The sequence below is a fragment of the Zalophus californianus genome, chromosome 1 (genome assembly GCF_009762305.2).
Source record: "Zalophus californianus isolate mZalCal1 chromosome 1, mZalCal1.pri.v2, whole genome shotgun sequence".
Taxonomy (NCBI): Eukaryota; Metazoa; Chordata; class Mammalia; order Carnivora; family Otariidae; genus Zalophus; species Zalophus californianus.
In genome coordinates, this window is record NC_045595.1 from 150,567,237 (window position 1) to 150,587,338 (window position 20,102).

The 20,102-nt window shown below is 37.7% G+C and overlaps 1 protein-coding gene across 1 annotated transcript in view; it reads left to right on the top strand.

Moving 5' to 3' along the window:
- Window positions 1-20,102, top strand: part of POLQ (DNA polymerase theta) — a 133,840-nt gene that overhangs the window by 100,284 nt on the left and 13,454 nt on the right. The window contains exons 25-27 of the mRNA XM_027585028.2: window positions 10,233-10,417; window positions 12,869-12,980; window positions 17,351-17,475. Of these exons, the coding sequence (XP_027440829.2) occupies window positions 10,233-10,417; window positions 12,869-12,980; window positions 17,351-17,475 (422 nt within the window). The remainder of the gene's footprint in view (window positions 1-10,232; window positions 10,418-12,868; window positions 12,981-17,350; window positions 17,476-20,102) is intronic.

Sequence of the window (20,102 nt, forward strand, 5' to 3'; positions counted from 1 at the left end):
ATAATATTCCAGTGTGTGTGTGTGTGTGTGTGTGTGTGTGTGTGTATACACACCACATCTTCTTTATCCATTCATCTGTTGATGGACATCTTGGCTCTTTCCATAGTTTGGCTCTTGTGGACATTGCTGCTATAAACATTGGGGTGCATGTACCCCTTTGGATCACTACATTTTTATCTTTGGGGTAAATACCCAGTAGTGCAATTGCTGGGTCATCTGGTAGCTCTATTTTCAACTTTTTGAGGAACGTCCATACAGTTTTCCAGAATGGCTGCACCAGCTTGCATTCCCACCAACAGTGTAGGAGGGTTCCCCTTTCTCCGCATCCTCGCCAACATCTGTCATTTCCTGACTTGTTAATTTTAGTCATTCTGACTGGTGTGAGGTGGTATCTCATTGAGGTTTTGATTTGGATTTCCCTGATGCCAAGTGATGTTGAGCACTTTTTGATGTGTCTGTTGTCCATTCGGATGTCTTCTCTGGAAAAATGTCTGTTTCATGTCTTCTGCCCATTTCTTGATGGGATTATTTGTTCTTGGGTGCTGAGTTGGATAAGTTCTTTATAGATTTTGGATACTAGCCCTTTATCTGATATGTCATTTGCAAATATCTTCTCCCATTCTGTCGGTTGTCTTTTGGTTTTGTTGACTATTTCCTTTGCTGTGCAAAAGCTTTTTTACTTGATGAAGTCCCAATAGTTCATTTTTGCCCTTGCTTCCCTTGCCTTTGGCGATGTTTCTAGGAAGAAGTTGCTGCAGCTGAGGTTGACGAGGTTGCTGCCTGTGTTCTCCTCTAGGATATTGATGGACTCTGTCTCACATTTAGGTCTTTCACCCATTTTGAGTCTATTTTTGTGTGTGGTGTAAGGAAATGGTCCAGTTTCATTCTTCTGCATGTGGCTGTCCAGTTTTCCCAACACCGTTTGTTGAAGAGACTGTCTTTTTTCCATTGGACATTCTTTCCTGTTTTGTTGAAGATCAGTTGACCATAGAGTTGAGGGTCCATTTCTGGGCTCTCTATTCCGTTCCCTTGACCTGTGTGTCTGTTTTTGTGCCAGTACCATACTGTCTTGATGATGACAGCTTTGTAATAGAGCTGGAAGTCCGGAATCGTGATGCCGCCAGCTTTGCTTTTCTTTTTCAACATTCCTCTGGCTATTCGGGGCCTTTTCTGGTTCCATACAAATTTTAGGATTATTTGTTCCATTTCTTTGAAAAAAGTGGGTGGTATTTTGATAGGGATTGCACTGAATGTGTAGATTGCTCTAGGTAGCATTGACATCTTCACAGTATTTGTTTTTCCAAACCATGAGCATGCAACGTTTTTCCATTTCTGTGTGTCTTCCTCCATTTCTTTCAGGAGTATTTTATAGTTTTCTGAGTACAGATCCTTTGCCTCTTTGGTTAGATTTATTCCTGGGTATCTTATGGTTTTGGGTGAAGTTGTAAATGGGATCGACTCCTTAATTTCTCTTTCTCCTGTCTTGTTGGAGTATAGAAATGCAAATGATTTCTATGCATTGATTTTATATTCTGCCACTTTTTCTTAGAATTCCTGTATGAATTTTAGCAGTTTTGAGATGGAGTCTTTTGCGTTTTCCACATAAAGTCATATCACCTGCAAAGAATAAATTATTATATCTTTTATTTTTGAATTGTTTATTCATTCACATAGTTGGGAAATAAAAATATAGAAAAGGTGTTGAGAGGTTTTGCTTCCTTTCCTGTCCTGTCTACCCTATTGTCTACAGCTCCAATGGATGACCTCCTAGATGACCTCTAGATGACCGCCTAGATGAGTTTCTTATGGGCCCTTGTAGTATTTTTTATGCAGATGTAAGCAAATATGAATATGTAATATTTTCTTTCCCTGTTCTTCCACAAAAATACGGATTCCATATACACTGTTGTGTGCCTTTTTTCATTTAATGTGTTTTTACTGGAGAATTGTGATTATCAGTAAATAAATTTGAACGTAAACCAGTTTGATCTCTGGGTTTGCTGAATCACAGAATAAACCTAATCAATTTTGATAAATATTGTTGAATTGCAATGTAATGGGGGACAGTGACCATTTAGTCCCCAATAACAGTATGTGTTTCTTTCTCAGCCTTGCTACAGAATGTGCTGTCCAATTTCTGGATTTTTGCAATTTAAGTAGAGAAAAATTGTTTCTTGCTATAGTTTTAATTTGAGTTTCTTTTTTTTTTAATTTTTTATTGTTATGTTAATCACCATATATTACATAATTTGTTTTGGTGTAGTGTTCCATGATTCATTGTTTGTTCATAACACCCAGTGCTCCATGCAGAATGTGCCCTCTTTAATACCCATCACCAGGCTAACCCATCCCCCTACCCTCCTCCCCTCTAGAAACCTCAGTTTGTTTTTCAGAGTCCATCATCTCTCCTGGTTCATCTCCCCCTCTGACTTACTCCCCTTCATTCTTCCTCTCCTGCTATCTTCTTCTTTTTCTTTTTTCTTAAAATATGTTGCGTTATTTGTTTCAGAAGTACAGATCTGTGATTCAACAGTCTTACACAATTCACAGCGCTCACCGTAGCACATATCTTCCCCAATGTCTATCACCCAGCCACCCCATCCCTCCCACCCCCGACCACTCCAGCAACCCTCAGTTTGTTCCTGAGATTAAGAATTCCTCATATCAGTGAGGTCATATGATACATGTCTTTCTCTGATTGACTTATTTCACTCAGCATAACACCCTCCAGTTCCATCCACGTCGTTGCAAATGGCAAGATCTCATTCCTTTTGATGGCTGCATAATATTCCATTGTGTATATATACCACATCTTCTTTATCCATTCATCTGTCGATGGACATCTTGGCTCTTTCCACAGTTTGGCTATTGTGGACATTGCTGCTATAAACATTGGGGTGCACGTACCCCTTCGGATCCCTACATTTGTATCTTTGGGGTAAATACTCAGTAGTGCAATTGTTGGATCGAATGGTAGCTCTAATTTCAACTGTTTGAGGAACCTCCATACTGTTTTCCAGAGGGGTTGCACCAGCTTGCATTCCCACCAACAGTGTAGGAGGGTTCCCCTTTCTCCACATCCCCGCCAACATCTGTCGTTCCCTGACTTGTTAATTTTAGCCATTCTGACGGGTGTGAGGTGGTATCTCATGGAGGTTTTGATTTGGATTTCCCTGATGCCGAGCGATGTTGAGCACTTTTTCATGTGCTTGTTGGCCATTTGGATGTCTTCTTTGGAAAAATGTCTGTTCATGTCTTCTGCCCATTTCTTGATTGGATTATTTGTTCTTTGGGTGTTGAGTTTGATAAGTTCTTTATAGATTTTGGATACTAGCCCTTTATCTGATATGTCATTTGCAAATATTTTCTCCCATTCTGTCGGTTGTCTTTCGGTTTTGTGGACTGTTTCTTTTGCTGTGCAAAAGCTTTTTATCTTGATGAAATCCCAATAGTTCATTTTTGCCCTGGCTTCCTGTGCCTTTGGTGATGTTTCTAGGAAGAAGTTGCTGCGGCTGAGGTCGAAGAGGTTGCTACCTGTGTTCTCCTTTAGGATTTGGATGGACTCCTGTCTCACGTTTAGGTCTTTTCAACCATTTTGAGTCTATTTTTGTGTGTGGTGTAAGGAAATGGTCCAGTTTCATTCTTCTGCATGTGGCTGTCCAATTTTCCCAACACCATTTGTTGAAGAGACTGTCTTTTTTCCACTGGACATTCTTTCCTGCTTTGTCAAAGATAAGTTGACCATAGAGTTGAGGGTCCATTTCTGGGCTCTCGATTCTGTTCCATTGATCTATGTGTCTGTTTTTGTGCCAGTACCATACTGTCTTGATGATGACAGCTTTGTAATAGAGCTGGAAGTCCGGAATCGTGATGCCGCCAGCTTTGCTTTTCTTTTTCAATATTCCTCTGGCTATTCGGGGTCTCTTCTGGTTCCATACAAATTTTAGGATTATTTGTTCCATTTCTTTGAAAAAAGTGGATGGTATTTTGATGGGGATTGCACTGAATGTGTAGATTGCTCTAGGTAGCATTGACATCTTCACAATGTTTGTTCTTCCAATCCATGAGCATGGAACGTTTTTCCATTTCTTTGTGTCTTCTTCAATTTCTTTCCTGAGTATTTTATAGTTTTCTGAGTACAGATCCTTTGCCTCTTTGGTTAAATTTATTCCTAGGTATCTTATGGTTTTGGGTGCAATTGTGAATGGGATCGACTCCTTGATTTGTCTCTCTTCTGTCTTGTTGTTGGTGTATAGGAATGCCACTGATTTCTGTGCATTGATTTTATAGCCTGCTACTTGACTCAATTCCTGTATGAGTTCTAGCAGTTTTGGGGTGGAGTCTTTTGGGTTTTCCACGTAAAGTATCATATCATCTGCAAAGAGTGAGAGTTTGACTTCCTCTTTGCCGATTTGGATGCCTTTGATTTCTTTTTGTTGTCTGATTGCTGTGGCTAGGACTTCTAATACTATGTTGAATAGCAGTGGTGAGAGTGGACATCCCTGCCGCGTTCCTGACCTTAGGGGAAAAGCTCTCAGCTTTTCCCCATTGAGAATGATATTCGCTGTAGGTTTTTCGTAGATGGCTTTTATGATATTGAGGTATGTACCCTCTATCCCTATACTCTGAAGAGTTTTGATCAAGAAAGGATGCTGTACTTCGTCAAATGCTTTTTCTGCATCTATTGAGAGGATCATATGATTCTTGTTCTTTCTTTTGTTAATGTATTGTATCACGTTGATTGATTTGCGGATGTTGAACCAGCCTTGCAGCCCAGGGATCAATCCCACTTGGTCGTGGTGAATAATCCTTTTAACGTACTGTTGGATCCTATTGGCTAGTATTTTGGTGAGAATTTTTGTATCCATGTTCATCAAGGATATTGGCCTGTAATTCTCCTTTTTGATGGGATCTTTGTCTGGTTTTGGGATCAAGGTAATGGTGGCCTCATAAAATGAATTTGGAAGTTTTCCTTCCATTTCTATTTTTTGGAACAGTTTCAGGAGAATAGGTATTAATTCTTCTTTAAATGTCTGATAGAATTCCCCTGGGAAGCCATCTGGCCCTGGGCTTTAGTTTGTTGGGAGATTTTTGATGACTGCTTCAATTTCCTTAGTGGTTATAGGTCTGTTCAGGTTTTCTATTTCTTCCTGGTTCAGTTTTGGTAGTTGATACATCTCTAGGAATGCACCCATTTCTTCCAGGTTATCTAATTTGCTGGCATAGAGTTGCTCATAATATGTTCTTATAATTGTTTGTATTTCTTTGGTGTTGGTTGTGATCTCTCCTCTTTCATTCATGATTTTGTTGATTTGGGTCATTTCTCTTTTCTTTTTGATCAGTCTGGCCAGGGGTTTATCAATCTTGTTAATTCTTTCAAAGAACCAGCTCCTAGTTTCGTTGATCTGTTCTACTGTTCTTTTGGTTTCTATTTCATTGATTTCTGCTCTGATCTTTATTATTTCTCTTCTCCTGCTGGGTTTAGGCTTTATTTGCTGTTCTTTCTCCAGCTCCTTTAGGTGTAGGGTTAGATTGTGTATTTGAGACCTTTCTTGTTTCTTGAGAAAGGCTTGTATTGCTATATACTTTCCTCTCAGGACTGCCTTGGCTGTATCCCAAAGATTTTGGACAGTTGTGTTTTCATTTTCATTGGTTTCCATGAATTTTTTTAATTCTTCTTTAATTTCCTGGTTGACCCATTCATTCTTTAGTAGGATGCTCTTTAGCCTCCATGTATTTGAGTTCTTTCCGACTTTCCTCTTGTGATTGAGTTCTAGTTTCAAAGCATTGTGGTCTGAAAATATGCAGGGAATGATGCCAATCTTTGGTACGGTTGAGATCTGATTTGTGACCTAGGATGTGATCAATTCTGGAGAATGTTCCATGGGCACTAGAGAAGAATGTGTATTCCGTTGCTTTGGGATGCAATGTTCTGAATATGTCTGTGAAGTCCATTTGGTCCAATGTGTCATTTAAAGTCTTTATTTCCTTGTTGATCTTTTGCTTAGAGGATCTGTCCATTTCAGTCAGGGGGGTGTGTTAAAGTCCCCCACTATTATTGTATTGTTGTCAATGTGTTTCTTTGCTTTTGTTATTAATTGCCTTATATAATTGGCTGCTCCCATGTTCGGGGCATAGATATTTACAATTGTTAGATCTTCTTGTTGGATAGACCCTTTAAGTAGGATATAGTGTCCTTCCTCATCTCTTATTACAGTTTTTGTTTTAAAATCTAGTTTGTCTGATATAAGGATTGCTACCCCAGCTTTCTTTTGGTGTCCATTAGCATGGTAAATGGTTTTCCACCCCCTCACTTTCAATCTGGGGGTGTCTTTGGGTCTAAAATGAGTCTCTTGCAGACAGCATATGGATGGGTCTTGTTTTTTAATCCAATCTGATAGCCTGTGTCTTTTGATTGGGGCATTTAGCCCATTTACATTCAGGGTAACTATTGAAAGGTATGAATTTAGTGCCATTATATTGCCTGTAAGGTGACTGTTACTGTATGTTGTCTGTGTTCCTTTCTGATCTTTGCTGCTTTTAGGCTCTCTCTTTGCTTAGAGGACCCCTTTCAATATTTCTTGGAGGGCTGGTTTCGTGTTTGCAAATTCCTTTAGTTTTTGTTTGTTCTGGAAGCTTTTTATCTCTCCTTCTATTTTCAATGACAACCTAGCTGGATATAGTATTCTTGGCTGCATATTTTTCTCGTTTAGTGCTCTGAAGATATCTTGCCAGTTCTTTCTGGCCTGCCAGGTCTCTGTGGATAGGTCTGTTGCCAATCTAATATTTTTACCATTGTAGGTTACATATCTCTTCTCCCGAGCTGCTTTCAGGATTTTCTCTTTGTCTCTGAGACTCGTAAGTTTTACTATTAGATGTCAGGGTGTTGACCTATTTTTATTGATTTTGAGAGGGATTCTCTGTGCCTCCTGGATTTTGATGCCTGTTTCCTTCCTCACATTAGGGAAGTTCTCTGCTATTATTTGCTCCAATATACCTTCTGCCTCTCTCTCTCTTTCTTCTTCTTCTGGGATCCCAATTATTCTAATGTTGTTTCGTCTTATCGAATCACTTATCTCTCGAATTCTGCCCTCGTGATCCTGTAGTTGTTTCTCCCTCTTTTTCTCAGCCTCTTTACTTTCCATCATTTGGTCTTCTATATCACTGATTCTCTCTTCTGCCTCATTTATCCTAGCAGTTAGTGCCCTCATTTTTTATTGCACCTCATCAATAGCCTTTTTGATTTCGACTTGGTTAGATTTTAGTTCTTTTATTTCTCCAGAAAGGGTTTCTCTAATAACTTCCACGCTTTTTTCAAGCCCAGCTAGTATCTTTAAAGTCATGATTCTGAACTCTAGGTCCGACATCGTACTAATGTCCATATTGAGTAGGTTCCTGGCTGACGGTACTACCTCTTGTTCTTTTTGCTGAGGTGATTTTTTTCGTCTTGTCATTTTGTCCAGAGGAGAATAGATGAATGAGAGAACAAAATGCTAACAGGTTTACAACGTCCCCAGCAAATATACTGTATACAAATCAGAAAAGACCTGAAACCAGGGGAAAAGAAAGGGAAAGAAAGAAAAAAGAAAGAGAAAAAAAAAAGATAAAAACAAAAACAGAACAATACAAAAAAAGCAGAATGTGATCAAGTATGATCAGGCTGGTGCATAGATCAGTGCCACACACTAGATTTTGGGCGTATTTTGGTCTGTTAGAAAAAAGTGCCTCCTAAAATTTTAAAGGAAGAAAGACATATATGTACAAAATAAGGGTTGATACAATGAAGGGATAGAAGATGACTGTAAAGATGAAAATTATAAAAGATTTTATAAAAGGACTTGATAAGATAAGAAGTTGTTTGAAAAAAGAAAGAAGATTTAAAAAAAAATGGGAGAGAATGTGATCAGGCAGGAGACTAGAACAGAACCATACACTAGTGATTTAGGGTATATTTTTATCTGTTAGAAGAAACTGTATCTCAAAATTTTAAAGAGAGAACAACTTATATATATATGCCAAAAATAAGGGTAACTACTATGAAGGGATAAAATATGACTCTAAAAATGAAAAATAAAAAAAATTTTTTTTTTTTTAAAGAGATTGATAAGATGTTGGTTGAAAAAGGGAAAAAGAAAAAAAAAAACAAAAAAACAGTTAACAAAAATTAACTTTGATGAACTAATGAATCATGGTAAAAAAAAGCCATGAATTCTATGTGCAGTATTCCCCTAGCGCTGGAGTTCTCCCGTTCTCCTTGATCGGTAAACTTGGTCTTGGCTTGCTGGCTGTTCGTGCTGATCTTCTGGGGGAGGGGCCTGTTGCTGTAGTTTCCAAATGTCTTTGCCCGAGGCGGAATTGCCCTGCCCTTGTCTGTCCCGGCTAAGCAAGCTTCTCGGGTTTGATCTCAGGAGCTTTTGTTCCCTGCAAGCTCTCCGTACAGCCTTGGAAGACCAGGGCAAAAATGGTGGCCTTCCAATCTCCACCCGGAGGAGCTGAGAACTCGGGGCCCCGCTCCTCAGTGCGCCCCCAGAGAAAAGCAGTCACTCCCTTGTCCCTGGTCTCCGGCCGCTCTCCGTGCTCACCCGGCCTGTGACCAAGCATTTGTATCTCTGGCGCCCGACCCCGTGTGGAGTCTCCAAACCCAGCAGATCCCTGCGGTGCGTTCCCGCGCCACTCCTCCCCGGGAAGGAAGGGGAGTCTCCCCGGATCTGCCACCTGTTGGGTCCCTGCTGCAGGGGCAGTGGCCCGACTGGGCCGCGGATCACAGTTTATGGCCACCCTGAGCTGAGAGCCAGCGCCTCGGCTCCGTCTCTGCAGCCGGCATCCCCGCTCCGATACCTGGGAGCTCTGCTGCACTCAGGCTCCCCCGGCCTTTCTGTGACCCCAAGGGTCCTGAGACCCCACTGTCCCGTGAGGGTTCCACCCCCGCTTAGCCCCTGGAGCGACATCCCTCAACGGAGCCGGCTTCTAAAAGGTCCGATTTTGTGCTCCGCTGCTCTAGCACTTGCCAGAAGCGGCCGGCGGAGGCCCCTCCCCCGCCGTCTATCCTCCCGAATATCGCCTCGGATTCACTTCTCCGCACATCCTACCTTCCAGTAAGTGGTTGCTTCTCTGTTCAGATAGTTGTTCTAATTTGAGTTTCTTTATTGTGAATGAAGGTGAGCATTCTTTAGTATGCTTAAGGTTCTTTTCATTATTTCCTAGAACTGCTTGTTTTTATTTTGTCTTGTTCTTGATTTGTAGCATTTTTTTTAATAATATGGCAATGAGTCCAATGGTGGTTTCAGTTGCAAATATTTTCCCTCCTTTTTTTTAGCCAGGATCTTTTAAGTTTTGTTTTCCCATTATGTAATCCAGTCATTTCTATTACATAGGTAAACTCTCCTAATCCTCTAAGTAACTCTTCTCCACATATCGACCCCTTGATTGTTCCCATTGAATGTTTTTGTTGTCAAAGCAGAGCACATGTTTCTCTCCAGCCCACTTAAAATTTGCACACATTGCAAACCAACTCTTCATTCATTCATTCATTCATTCATTCAACAACCATTTAAGGGGCTATGAAGTACCAGTACTGTGCAAGGTTTTCTGAGAATGCAAAGGAAAATTAAGTATCCCATCCCTAATGGCTCTGTGCTATGTGGGAGAGGCATGAAAGAACCATTTTAGATTATGCGTCAGGTGCTGTAGAAACACTGAGGAAAGCACTACCACAGTGGTTTAAGGGGAAGAGGTCAGGAGTGGCTTTACACATATTACATGTACTTGAAAACTAAACAGAAAAAAAAACCAAAATGATCTAAGTTACAGAACTGAATTGCATCACGTTAAGAGCAAGATTTTAACTTTTGGGTACATAATCTTATGGTTCTTGGTTAATTTTATTATTATTATGTTCAGTTAGCACATTATTAGTTTTTTATGTAATGTTCAACGATTCATTAGGTACATGTAACGCCCAGCGCTCATCACAACATGTCCCCTCCTTAATACCCATCTCCCGGTTACCCTATCCCCCCAAGCCTCCTCCCTTCTGTAACCCTCAGTTTGTTTCCTGGAGTCCAGAGTCTCTCCTGGTTTGTCTCCCTCTCTGATTTCTTCCCATTCAGTTTTTCCTCCCCTCCCCTAATCTTATGGTTCTAAGTTAGATCTAAATTTCTGTCATCCTGCTCAATTATATAAAACCTGGACTTACCTTTATACCAACTTTTGTAAAATCATTTCTATTTCAGGTGGTTTAATATTAGCTGCTGATTACTCTCAACTTGAACTGAGGATCTTGGCTCATTTATCCCACGATCGTCGCCTCATTCAAGTATTAAACAGTGGAGCTGATGTTTTCAGGAGTATTGCAGCTGAGTGGAAGATGATTGAGGCAGAGTCTGTTGGGGATGATCTGAGGCAACAAGCAAAGCAGGTGATCTTAGTGCACATGCTTAACATATATGAGAATTTTAATGATTAGGGTTCTAGAGGGGAGTGAAGTGGGGGGTGGGTTAGCCTGGTGATCGGTATTAAAGAGGGCACATACTGAATGGAGCACTGGGTGTTATACGCAAACAATGAATCATGGAACACTACATCAAAAACTAATGATGTGATGTATGGTGATTAACATAACATAATAAAATAAAAAATATTTTAAAAAATTTAAAAATTGCCTTGATCATTTTCAGTTGAGGAATGATTTCTCCATCTGTGGATCTTTCAAACCACATTCACCTGAGCCTGTCTCATGGCATTCATTATACTTTCCTTCATGGAGTCAGTAGAAAGAATCGATAGACTTACTCTGAGGCTCCTTTGTGTGAGGAAATCCATCTGCATTAATGGTGGATATTGTGGTGCTGCTAGTTGTTATTTATGTGTATGTGTGTGTATTTTAAAAATGTCTTTCTAGTCTGTAAACATATTTTCATCTTTTTATTTTTACAGGTGTTCTCTAAATGTTTATTGAAAAAAAGATCACTGAGCTGTGGATTATAATTAATAAACTGATAGCTTTTTCGTTTTTTGAGGTCATTGGTTAGCTAATCCACATGTGAAACTTTATCTTGTCCTTGGACATTTCAAATGGGTCCATATTAGTTCCTACTCCTGCATGACTGTCATGCACAGAGAAAGTGAAAGGCCACATTTCCACCGTTTCCTGGCCTCCATTGACACTGATACTTTTTTTCACCACTTGGCCTGTGGGAAATCTGATGCCATTTTTGAGAGAGTGGGATTGCTGGCTGAGGCAAAGGAACATCACTCCCACCTTTAAGATCCTGCTGTGTTAGTTTTGCATTTATACTTCTAGTTACTCACGGCTGTAATTCTTGACTGGTTCATTAGGCATGAAACCCTTCCTCTCGCCATTGCCTGTTTAGCACCAGCACTTGGTTCTTCCACTATTTAGAAAACCAGCTTTGCTCTCTCTGTTTAATAATCTCTGGGTCCTGCATTCAGCAAGAATCGAACCCTGGGTAAAATAGGTAATGTTCAAATATTTAATCTTCATAGTAAACCCATGAAATAGGTATTTTATATTCCTATATACTCCATTTTATATAGGAGTAAACTGACGCACCAAAAACTAGTAATTTGCTTAAGGTCATACAGCTATAAGTGGTGGAGCCAGGATGAGCTCAGAATGCCAGAACTTAGACATTCTGACTTTATAACCTAAATACTCATCCACTGATCATATCTGCCTCTATTTCATAAGTTCTTGCATGATTTAATAGTGTTTATGCTATACTAAATCACTATACTCTGAACTGTCTGCTCCTTGGGTCTGGCTGAGATCTCAGCCAGTGCTATGTACTACCTGAGTTTAAAAAAAAAAAAAGAAAGTAGAAGTCACAGTAAAATAAAATGTAGAAATACCAAAAAGGAAAAGATAAAAGGAGGGAAAAAAAATCTTTCTCAATGTATTAAAAAAGACAGGGAAAGGACAAAAACTTCTAGCTGTTTTATCACATTAAAAGTAGCTTGGAACTCTGATACTCATTTTTTGCAAGTTATCTTTTAAAATTATATTTAATGACATTTATATGAGCTTGCTTTATGTCAGGAAGTTTCCTGAACACTTAGAAGAAATAACTTGGTAATCTTCACAACTCCATGATGCAGGTATTACTATCCTCATTTTATGGATGAAGAAATCGAGGTACAAGACTTTAGGTAGCTTCTGCAAGATAATCCTGGATAAATGCTGGAACTAGGATTTAAACCCAGGCAATACTTATGATTAAATTACGGTTTCCTACTGACCTATTTAGATCATTTCCCTCCACTACTCCCAAAATTTCCTCAGGAATTTGTTTAACCCAATTGAATTCTGCAATTGTGGGATATCAGGTGGTGGTGAGGTGGAAAGCATATTTATTTCCAAAGAAGTATTCCCTGTTATCCAACCACGAAGCCTCCTCTTCCTGCTGTATCCTATGCAAGAGCCAGGAGAGGAATGTTTGTAATGCTTCTCTTTCCTGACTCCTGGGCCCTTTTCTAAGCAGGAGTGAATGTGGTAAGAGTAGAAAGCTGCTCTGAAGACTACTGGATACATGACAAAGAGTCAGAAATAAATCTTCCCTTTTAAATCACTAGGATTAGTTTCTTAAAACACACACATTCACATTTCTTCATGTTCTTCCCCTTCCTCCCCCAGCCCCAAAGTATTGTTAAAAGGCAGAAAAGAGAAAAGATGTTCACTGGATATCAGGTTCTAATGAATCTAACCTACCAAAAGCAGATCTAATCATTTCTTTGACACACTATGAAATAAAAAGTTTACCAAATTTCAATCCCCATCAGCTTTTTATATTTACAGTTTATGTAGTTATAACCTTTAATTTACCTACTGAGTGTGATGACTCCTTTTCAGATTTGCTATGGAATCATTTATGGAATGGGTGCTAAATCATTGGGAAAGCAGATGGGCATTAAAGAAAATGATGCTGCTTGCTACATTGATTCCTTCAAATCCAGATATACAGGTAAAGAAACCTTAAATATTAATTATCTTCTAGATACCACTCAATTATCTTGCCATATTAATTGAAAAAAATAGTGTTACAAAATTTTCTGTTAACATTTATATTACTCGGAAGTTTTCACCAGGTATTGTTAATTAAATAACATCAACCTTATGATTATTTACTAAGATGGTCTTTTTTCATAAAAATAGGAACAGAAATGGAATAACAAAATCCAATTGATGTATATGCTACTTTGTCATTGTGAACATATCATAAAATCTTGGAATTGTGCTATGCTTTAGGTTTAGATAGCTTTAATTTGAAACGGTAAACCATTGATTAAATGTACCAGAAACTATGAAAGAACAAGAGCAGTTTGAGTATTATTGTTTTAAATTATCTTTGCTTTTGATAATTTATTCAGGTACAATTTACATACAGTAAAATTTACCCTTTATAGATATATATTTATATAAATTTTGACAAGTGCATGGAGTCATATAACCTACACCACAACCAAGATATGGAATCATTAACATATGATCCCAGAATGTTATTTCATACCCTTTGTAATCAGTCCTGACCTCAGTCCCCAGAAAGGAAAACTTTATTCACACGACATGATCTTATACATAGAAAATCATATGAATTCTACAAAAACAACTACTAGAACAAATAACTAAATTTAGAAGTGTTCGACTATATAAGGGTTTGTTTTGTTTTTTTTTTAGATTTTATTTATTTATTTGAGAGAGAGAGAGCACGAGCTGGATGGGGGGCAGAGGAAGAGGGAAAAACAAACAAAAAAAAAAACACACTCCTCCTGAGTGTGGAGCCTGATGCGAGGCTGGATCCCAGGACCCCAAGATCATGACCTGATCCAAAGTCAGCCACTTAGCCCACTGAGGCACCCAGGCACCCCACCCCCCATACAAGGTTAATTTGAAAAAATCAGTTGGATTTTTGTATACCAGTAATTAGTGAATGTAGTAAAAATAAAACCATTATGATAACATCAAAATACATGAAATACTTGGGATAAATTCAACAGCATATGCAAGACTTTACTGAAAACTCTAAAATAATCCTGAGAGAAGTTGAAGAATACTTAGATAAATGTGAGGTTTACCATGTTAATTTATTAGAAGGCACAATATTATTATGATGGCACTTTTCTATAAATTGTTCTATAGATTCAATTTAATTCCAGTCAAAATTTCATTAGACTTTTGTGTAGAATTTGACAAGCTGATTCTAAATTTATATGGAAATTCAAAGGGCCTGGACTAACTAGGAAAATTTTGGGGGGGGGAAATACAGTGTTGAGTACTAACACTCCCTGGGTTCAAAACTTAGTATAAAACTATAATAATCAAGTTATACTATGTTATAGTATAAAACTATAACAATCAATTTTTTTTTGAATGTACTCCATTTTGTTGAGACTGAATACACATTTTTAATGTGTCCAAACTTAATAATGGACATAAAAGATCTGGGGGAAAAAATGAGAGTTATACCCTATTGTCGATTATTTAAATGTTATAGAGGCTTCTTTCTGTTTTTCTCACATTATAAGGTCAAAGGAATGCCATATTCCAACAAAAGAAGGTTTTAGAAGGTGACATACTTTTGCCAAAATTATACCATGTAACAGTGGACAATTAATGGCTTTATTAGTAGACAGTACTTGAGAAGACTGGCTCATTCTGGGGTGAATATAAAACTTGGATCTCATATGCAAAGGTGATTTCAAATGGTTTAAAAGTACTACTCAGTATTTAGCAGCCAGTGCAGCCCAGAATCAACCAAGGAGAACCAACGTTTCATCACACAGAAGAGAAGCCAGCCAACGTGCATACAACGTGAACTGGCTGGACTTCAGCCCTAGTTAGTGGCCTAATCAAGATATGCATAAGGGTAGACATGGAAAACAATGGGTCACAATAAAGAGTTCAGAAATAGACCTATACATATATGGTGAATTGATTTTCAACAGTTACCATGGTAATTCAATGGAGGAAAGATGGTCTTGTCAACAATTGGTTCTAGAACAACTGGATACCAGTATGGGAAAAAAATGAACTTCAACTATTATCCAATACTATATTCAAAAGTTAGCTTGATATGGAGCATAGACTTAGAAGTAAAAGCTAAAACTATAAATCTTCCAGAAGAAAATAGGGGAAAAATACTTTGTGACATTGAGGTAGGCAAAGATTTCTTAGGTGATAATTACACTGAATTAAACATAAAAGATAAACATTGATAAAAGACACCATTAAGAAAATCTAAGGCAAGCCACAAAAGAGAAGATATTTGCAGTTCTTATTGTCTAGTGAACTTGCATCCAGAATATATAAAAAAACTCTTATAACCCAATGCTGAGAAGGTAAACAATCTAATAAAATAAAGGTCGAAAGATTTGAACAGACACTTCTCAAAAGAAGATATGTGAATGGCCACATCAAATGTTATCATTATTAGTCATCAGGGAAAAGCAAATTAAAACCACAAAGAGATACCATTACAAAAATGCTAGAATGGCTAAAATAAAAAAACATTGTATCTCTTTTACATTGCTGATAGAGTTGTAAAATGGTACAACCACTTTGGAAAACGCTATGACTCTTTCATATAGACTGAAACACACAGTTAATTATGTGATCCTGCAATTTTACTATTGGGTATCCGTCCAAGAAAAATGAAAACATATCCAAAGAAAGACTTGTATGTGAATGGCATAGCAGTTTTATTCCTGACAAGCAAATGTCTATGAGCAGGATCATGGATAAACAAATTTTGGTATATCTCTGTAATGGAATACTACTTAGCAAAAGAAAGCAAGCTCAAATGAGAACATACAGTGTAATTCAATTTTTATGAATTTAAGAACACGAAAAACCAAGATAGAGTGTCATAAAGCAGATCAGTGAGAGTTTGAGGCTGATAATGGGGAGCTGACTATAAAGGTGATAAAAAGTGTTTCATATCTTGCAGTGTACATTTGTTAAAATGCATCTAACTGTTCACCTAAAGTGGGTTCCATCTATGTAAGCTATACCTCAGGATTGATTTTTTTTTTTGAGTTTTTATGTAAATTCCAGTTACTTAACAGTGTAATATTAGTTTCAGGTGTACAATACAGTGATTCAACACTTCCATACATTACCTGGTGCTCATCACAGTGTCCTCTTTAACCCCCTCACCTGTCTCACTCATCCCCCACCCACCTGCCCTCTGGTTAACCATCAGTTTGTTCTCTATCGTTGAGAGTCTGTTTCCTGGTTTGCCCCCCTCCCCCACTTTCTCTTTCCTTTGTATGTTTGCATTTTTAAAGGTGTTCTTTCAACCTCTGAATATTTGAGGGCCTCTGACAGGAGTCAGGTAAGAGAATTTGTAGAGATGTGGCCTCTTCAATCTCATCCTTTTCTTTGCTCTTCACTCACCAATATCACAGTAATTCTTAAACAGAAAAAGGTGAGAGCCTTATTGCTTTCTGGAATTCTTATGCTGGTGGTTGAATATCACCAACAGCTTCAGCTGGCGAAGTTTTCTCCCTTTCCTTTCATCCACAGTCTCCTCAAATGTCTCTCCTGTACCAGCCACACAACGGAAATCCTCAAATGAGGGGTTTTAGTTAGGAGATGTTCGTGTTTATTATTTAGGATGAGAAAGCAGAGATTGCACATATGAATAAAAATAGATCAGCACAGTCTCTATACTTGATTGTGTTTTAAAGAGCACAGAGACCTCTCTAACTCAGAGACAGGAATGAGCAGTGAAGACATTGACCTGCCTAGAACAACAGACTCACCCTGAAGATCTATAGGACGTAATAATGAACCTGTATTGCAAAGGATGCATGCTGGTATAGGGAATATGAATGTGTTTGAATAGTATACTATACCTAGTCTTTTTAAATTTTAAGAAGTGAGTTGTATATATTCCTAATGAAATATTTATTATTCATGTATTAATTTCAGTTAGGTCCTATTTAGATTATAGCTTAGATGCTAACAAGGAGCTGTTAGAATATTTTAAGCCTGGAAGTGATAAGACCAAGTAAAAGAAGATTAACACAATCAAAGAGCAGAAGAAACCTGTGAAAAGTAACATGGAATTGTCGTAAGATCCTAGGTTTTAGTGCCTCTGTTGTTCTGGACTTTAGTTTCATATTTTTTGTTGGTGATAGATTATGTCATTTCTAAAGTCCCTTTTGTTCCTGAGTCTACAAAAAGTGAATGAAACTTTATATGCAAAGTTTTGATGATGTGATATAGTGTGAAGAATCATGGTAGGGTGTTGGTATATTTCACTATATTGAAGGTAGTGAGTGAGCTTAGGAATGGACTTTGGTTGTAAATATTTTTGTATTTTCTTTGTAGGGATTAATCATTTCATGAGAGAGACAGTGAAGAATTGTAAAAGAGACGGGTTTGTTCAGACCATTTTGGGAAGGCGTAGATATTTACCAGGAATCAACGACAACAACCCTTATCATAAAGCTCACGTATGTTGAAATGTCTCTGGGTTTTTAACTTAATATTTTAATGACATATACTTTTTCCACAAAGACTAAACACTGCTAACTTTCCTTTTAGGGATCAGTAGCCTATTAATTGGATCTTCTGTTTCACTAAGGACTTGGAAGTAAATGGCACATGCCTGTATTTGCTGAACACAGTCCTTAGGAGACTAATGTAAATATGGGTTCACTTAATAATACTTCAGATACTTTAAAGGTGTTCTATTTCAGTAAACGAGTTACTTATTAGTTTTGCTAATAATTTATAAATTTAATTCTTACATTTGCTAATTGTTCTTTGTTTCGGATATCATATACCAGTTTGTCATATCACACCAAATTACCAATGTTTTCAGAGATTAGCCAGTCATTAAATGTGGTTCATTCTACTTGTTTATTTGTTTTAAAAGCACTGGCTCAAGAGAGGTTATTAGGATATCCAAAATATTGAAAAAGGCTATTTTTAACACCATTTTAAGTATTTATTGATAGTATGTGCTCAAGTTATGATTAAAACTCTGAAATCATTGGGATCCACAAAAGTATTCTATGCATCTGAACATTTAAATTTCTATTATAGTCCACATCTTCCTATTTTAACTGCCTGTATTTTATCTTCTCCCATACTTTTGCATGTCAGTGCTCACTACACGTTGTATATATTGAAAATACCCAGTCCCATACTGCTGAACTTCTATCTGGAGCTAGCAAACTTCAGAGCACTAATGCTCTTAAGGACCATGGAGGAATAGTTGGATTTTTGTTATTTCTTCACTCTGTAGCCTCCCATATATACAGATACCAAATATTTATCAGGCTTTTACCATATCTTTAAATGAGTTGTCACTTAGGGGTAGATAATTTTCTACTGCTCAGATGGAGCCAGCTAGTGGAAGTCTTTTAATGGCCGGCTTAAAAATTTAGACTTGATCTAACAGGAGTTATATTTCTTGGGATTTACATTATGAAAAATGGCAGATAGAGTTATTATAAATGAACCATGTAAGTTTTTGAAAATTAATTATTTTTGCACCTAAAGATGTGAGAGTAAGAATTTTCATGCCAAATCCTTAGGAATCAAAGTTCTGATTCATTATGTTGTTGCTGAGAAAAAAAGAAAATTCCAACCCTCTGAATTATGAATAAACATAGGCAGATTTAATTTTTGTGTTTGGTTTGGTTTGACTTTTTGTTTAAACCTTTATTGTATTGAAAAATATGCATAGGGAAAGTACAGGAAACAAATGTAAATTTCAGTAAATTATCACAGAGCTGCACCTGTGTAACCACTCAAGTCAAATAGAAAGTACCTTGGTGGTTCCTAATCACTACCCACAGCCTTCCCAGAAATAAGCACTATCATCATTTCTAAGCCTATAGTTTTGTTTTATATATTTTTGACCTCTTTCTACATCATGTGTATATATTCTTGCATCTAGCTTCTTTCACTCAAAATTGCATAGTTAAGTCATTTGTGTTTCATTTGGAGTAGCTGTTTTACTATATTATAGTGTATTCTATTATGTGAATATATCACAGTTTATCCATTTTTCCATTGATGGGCATTTAGGTTTCCAGTTTGGAGTTATTATGAATCTTGCTGGTTTGAAAATTCTTGTCCAAGGTCCTTGGTGCTCATATGTTTCCATTTATGTTCGGTAAAGACCTAGTCATAGAATTGCTGCTTCTTCAGTTTTAGTAGATAAAGACAAATGGTTTCTTATGATGGTTGTAGCAATTGTCCTCTTATCAAAAGTGTGTGCAAGTTCTCTTTGCTCTGCATCCTTGCCAACATTTGCTATTAAGATGATATAATTTTAGCTATTCTGGTGGGTTTAAAGTAGTGTCTTATTAGTTTTATTTTGCATTTCCTTGAATACTAATGAGGTAAAGCAACTTAACAAATATTTAATAGCCATTAGTTATTTTTTCTTGGGAAGGTGCTTTTTCAAGTTTTCTTGTTCATCTTTTGTTGTTGTCTTTTTCTTTTTAAAGAGTTTATTTGAGAGAGAGAGAGTGAGCACAAGTCGGGGGGAGGGGCAGAGGGAGAGGGAGAAGCAGACTCCCGAGCAGGGAGCTGGATGCAGGGCTCTATCCCAGGACTCCAGGATCATGACCTGAGCTGAAGGTAGACGCTTACCCAACTGAGCCATCCAGGCCCCCTGTCTTTTTCTTATATGTAGAAGCTCATTATTGATTACATGTTTGGAAAATATTCTCTCCCACACTGTGTCTGGCCTTTTCATTCTTATCAGTAACTTTAGATGAGGAGAGGGAATTAATTTGGTTTATTCTTAAAATTTTTATTGAGAAATAACATGTGCAGTAAAGGGTACAAATCTTAAGCATAAAGCTGGAAGTTTTACATGTGTATACCCATATAACCACCATCCCGGTCATAATACAGAACTTTTCTAGCACCCAGAAGTCTTCTTTATAGTCCCTCCAAATCAGTACTGTCCACTTCCCACCCCAGCACACATATAAAACTATAGGTTAGTTTTGTATGAACTTGAATTTTATTTAAGTGCAATCATACCATAGGTACTCTTGGGTCTGACTTTTTTCACTCAGATATAGGTCTGTGAGATTCATTAGTGTCATGTGCAGCT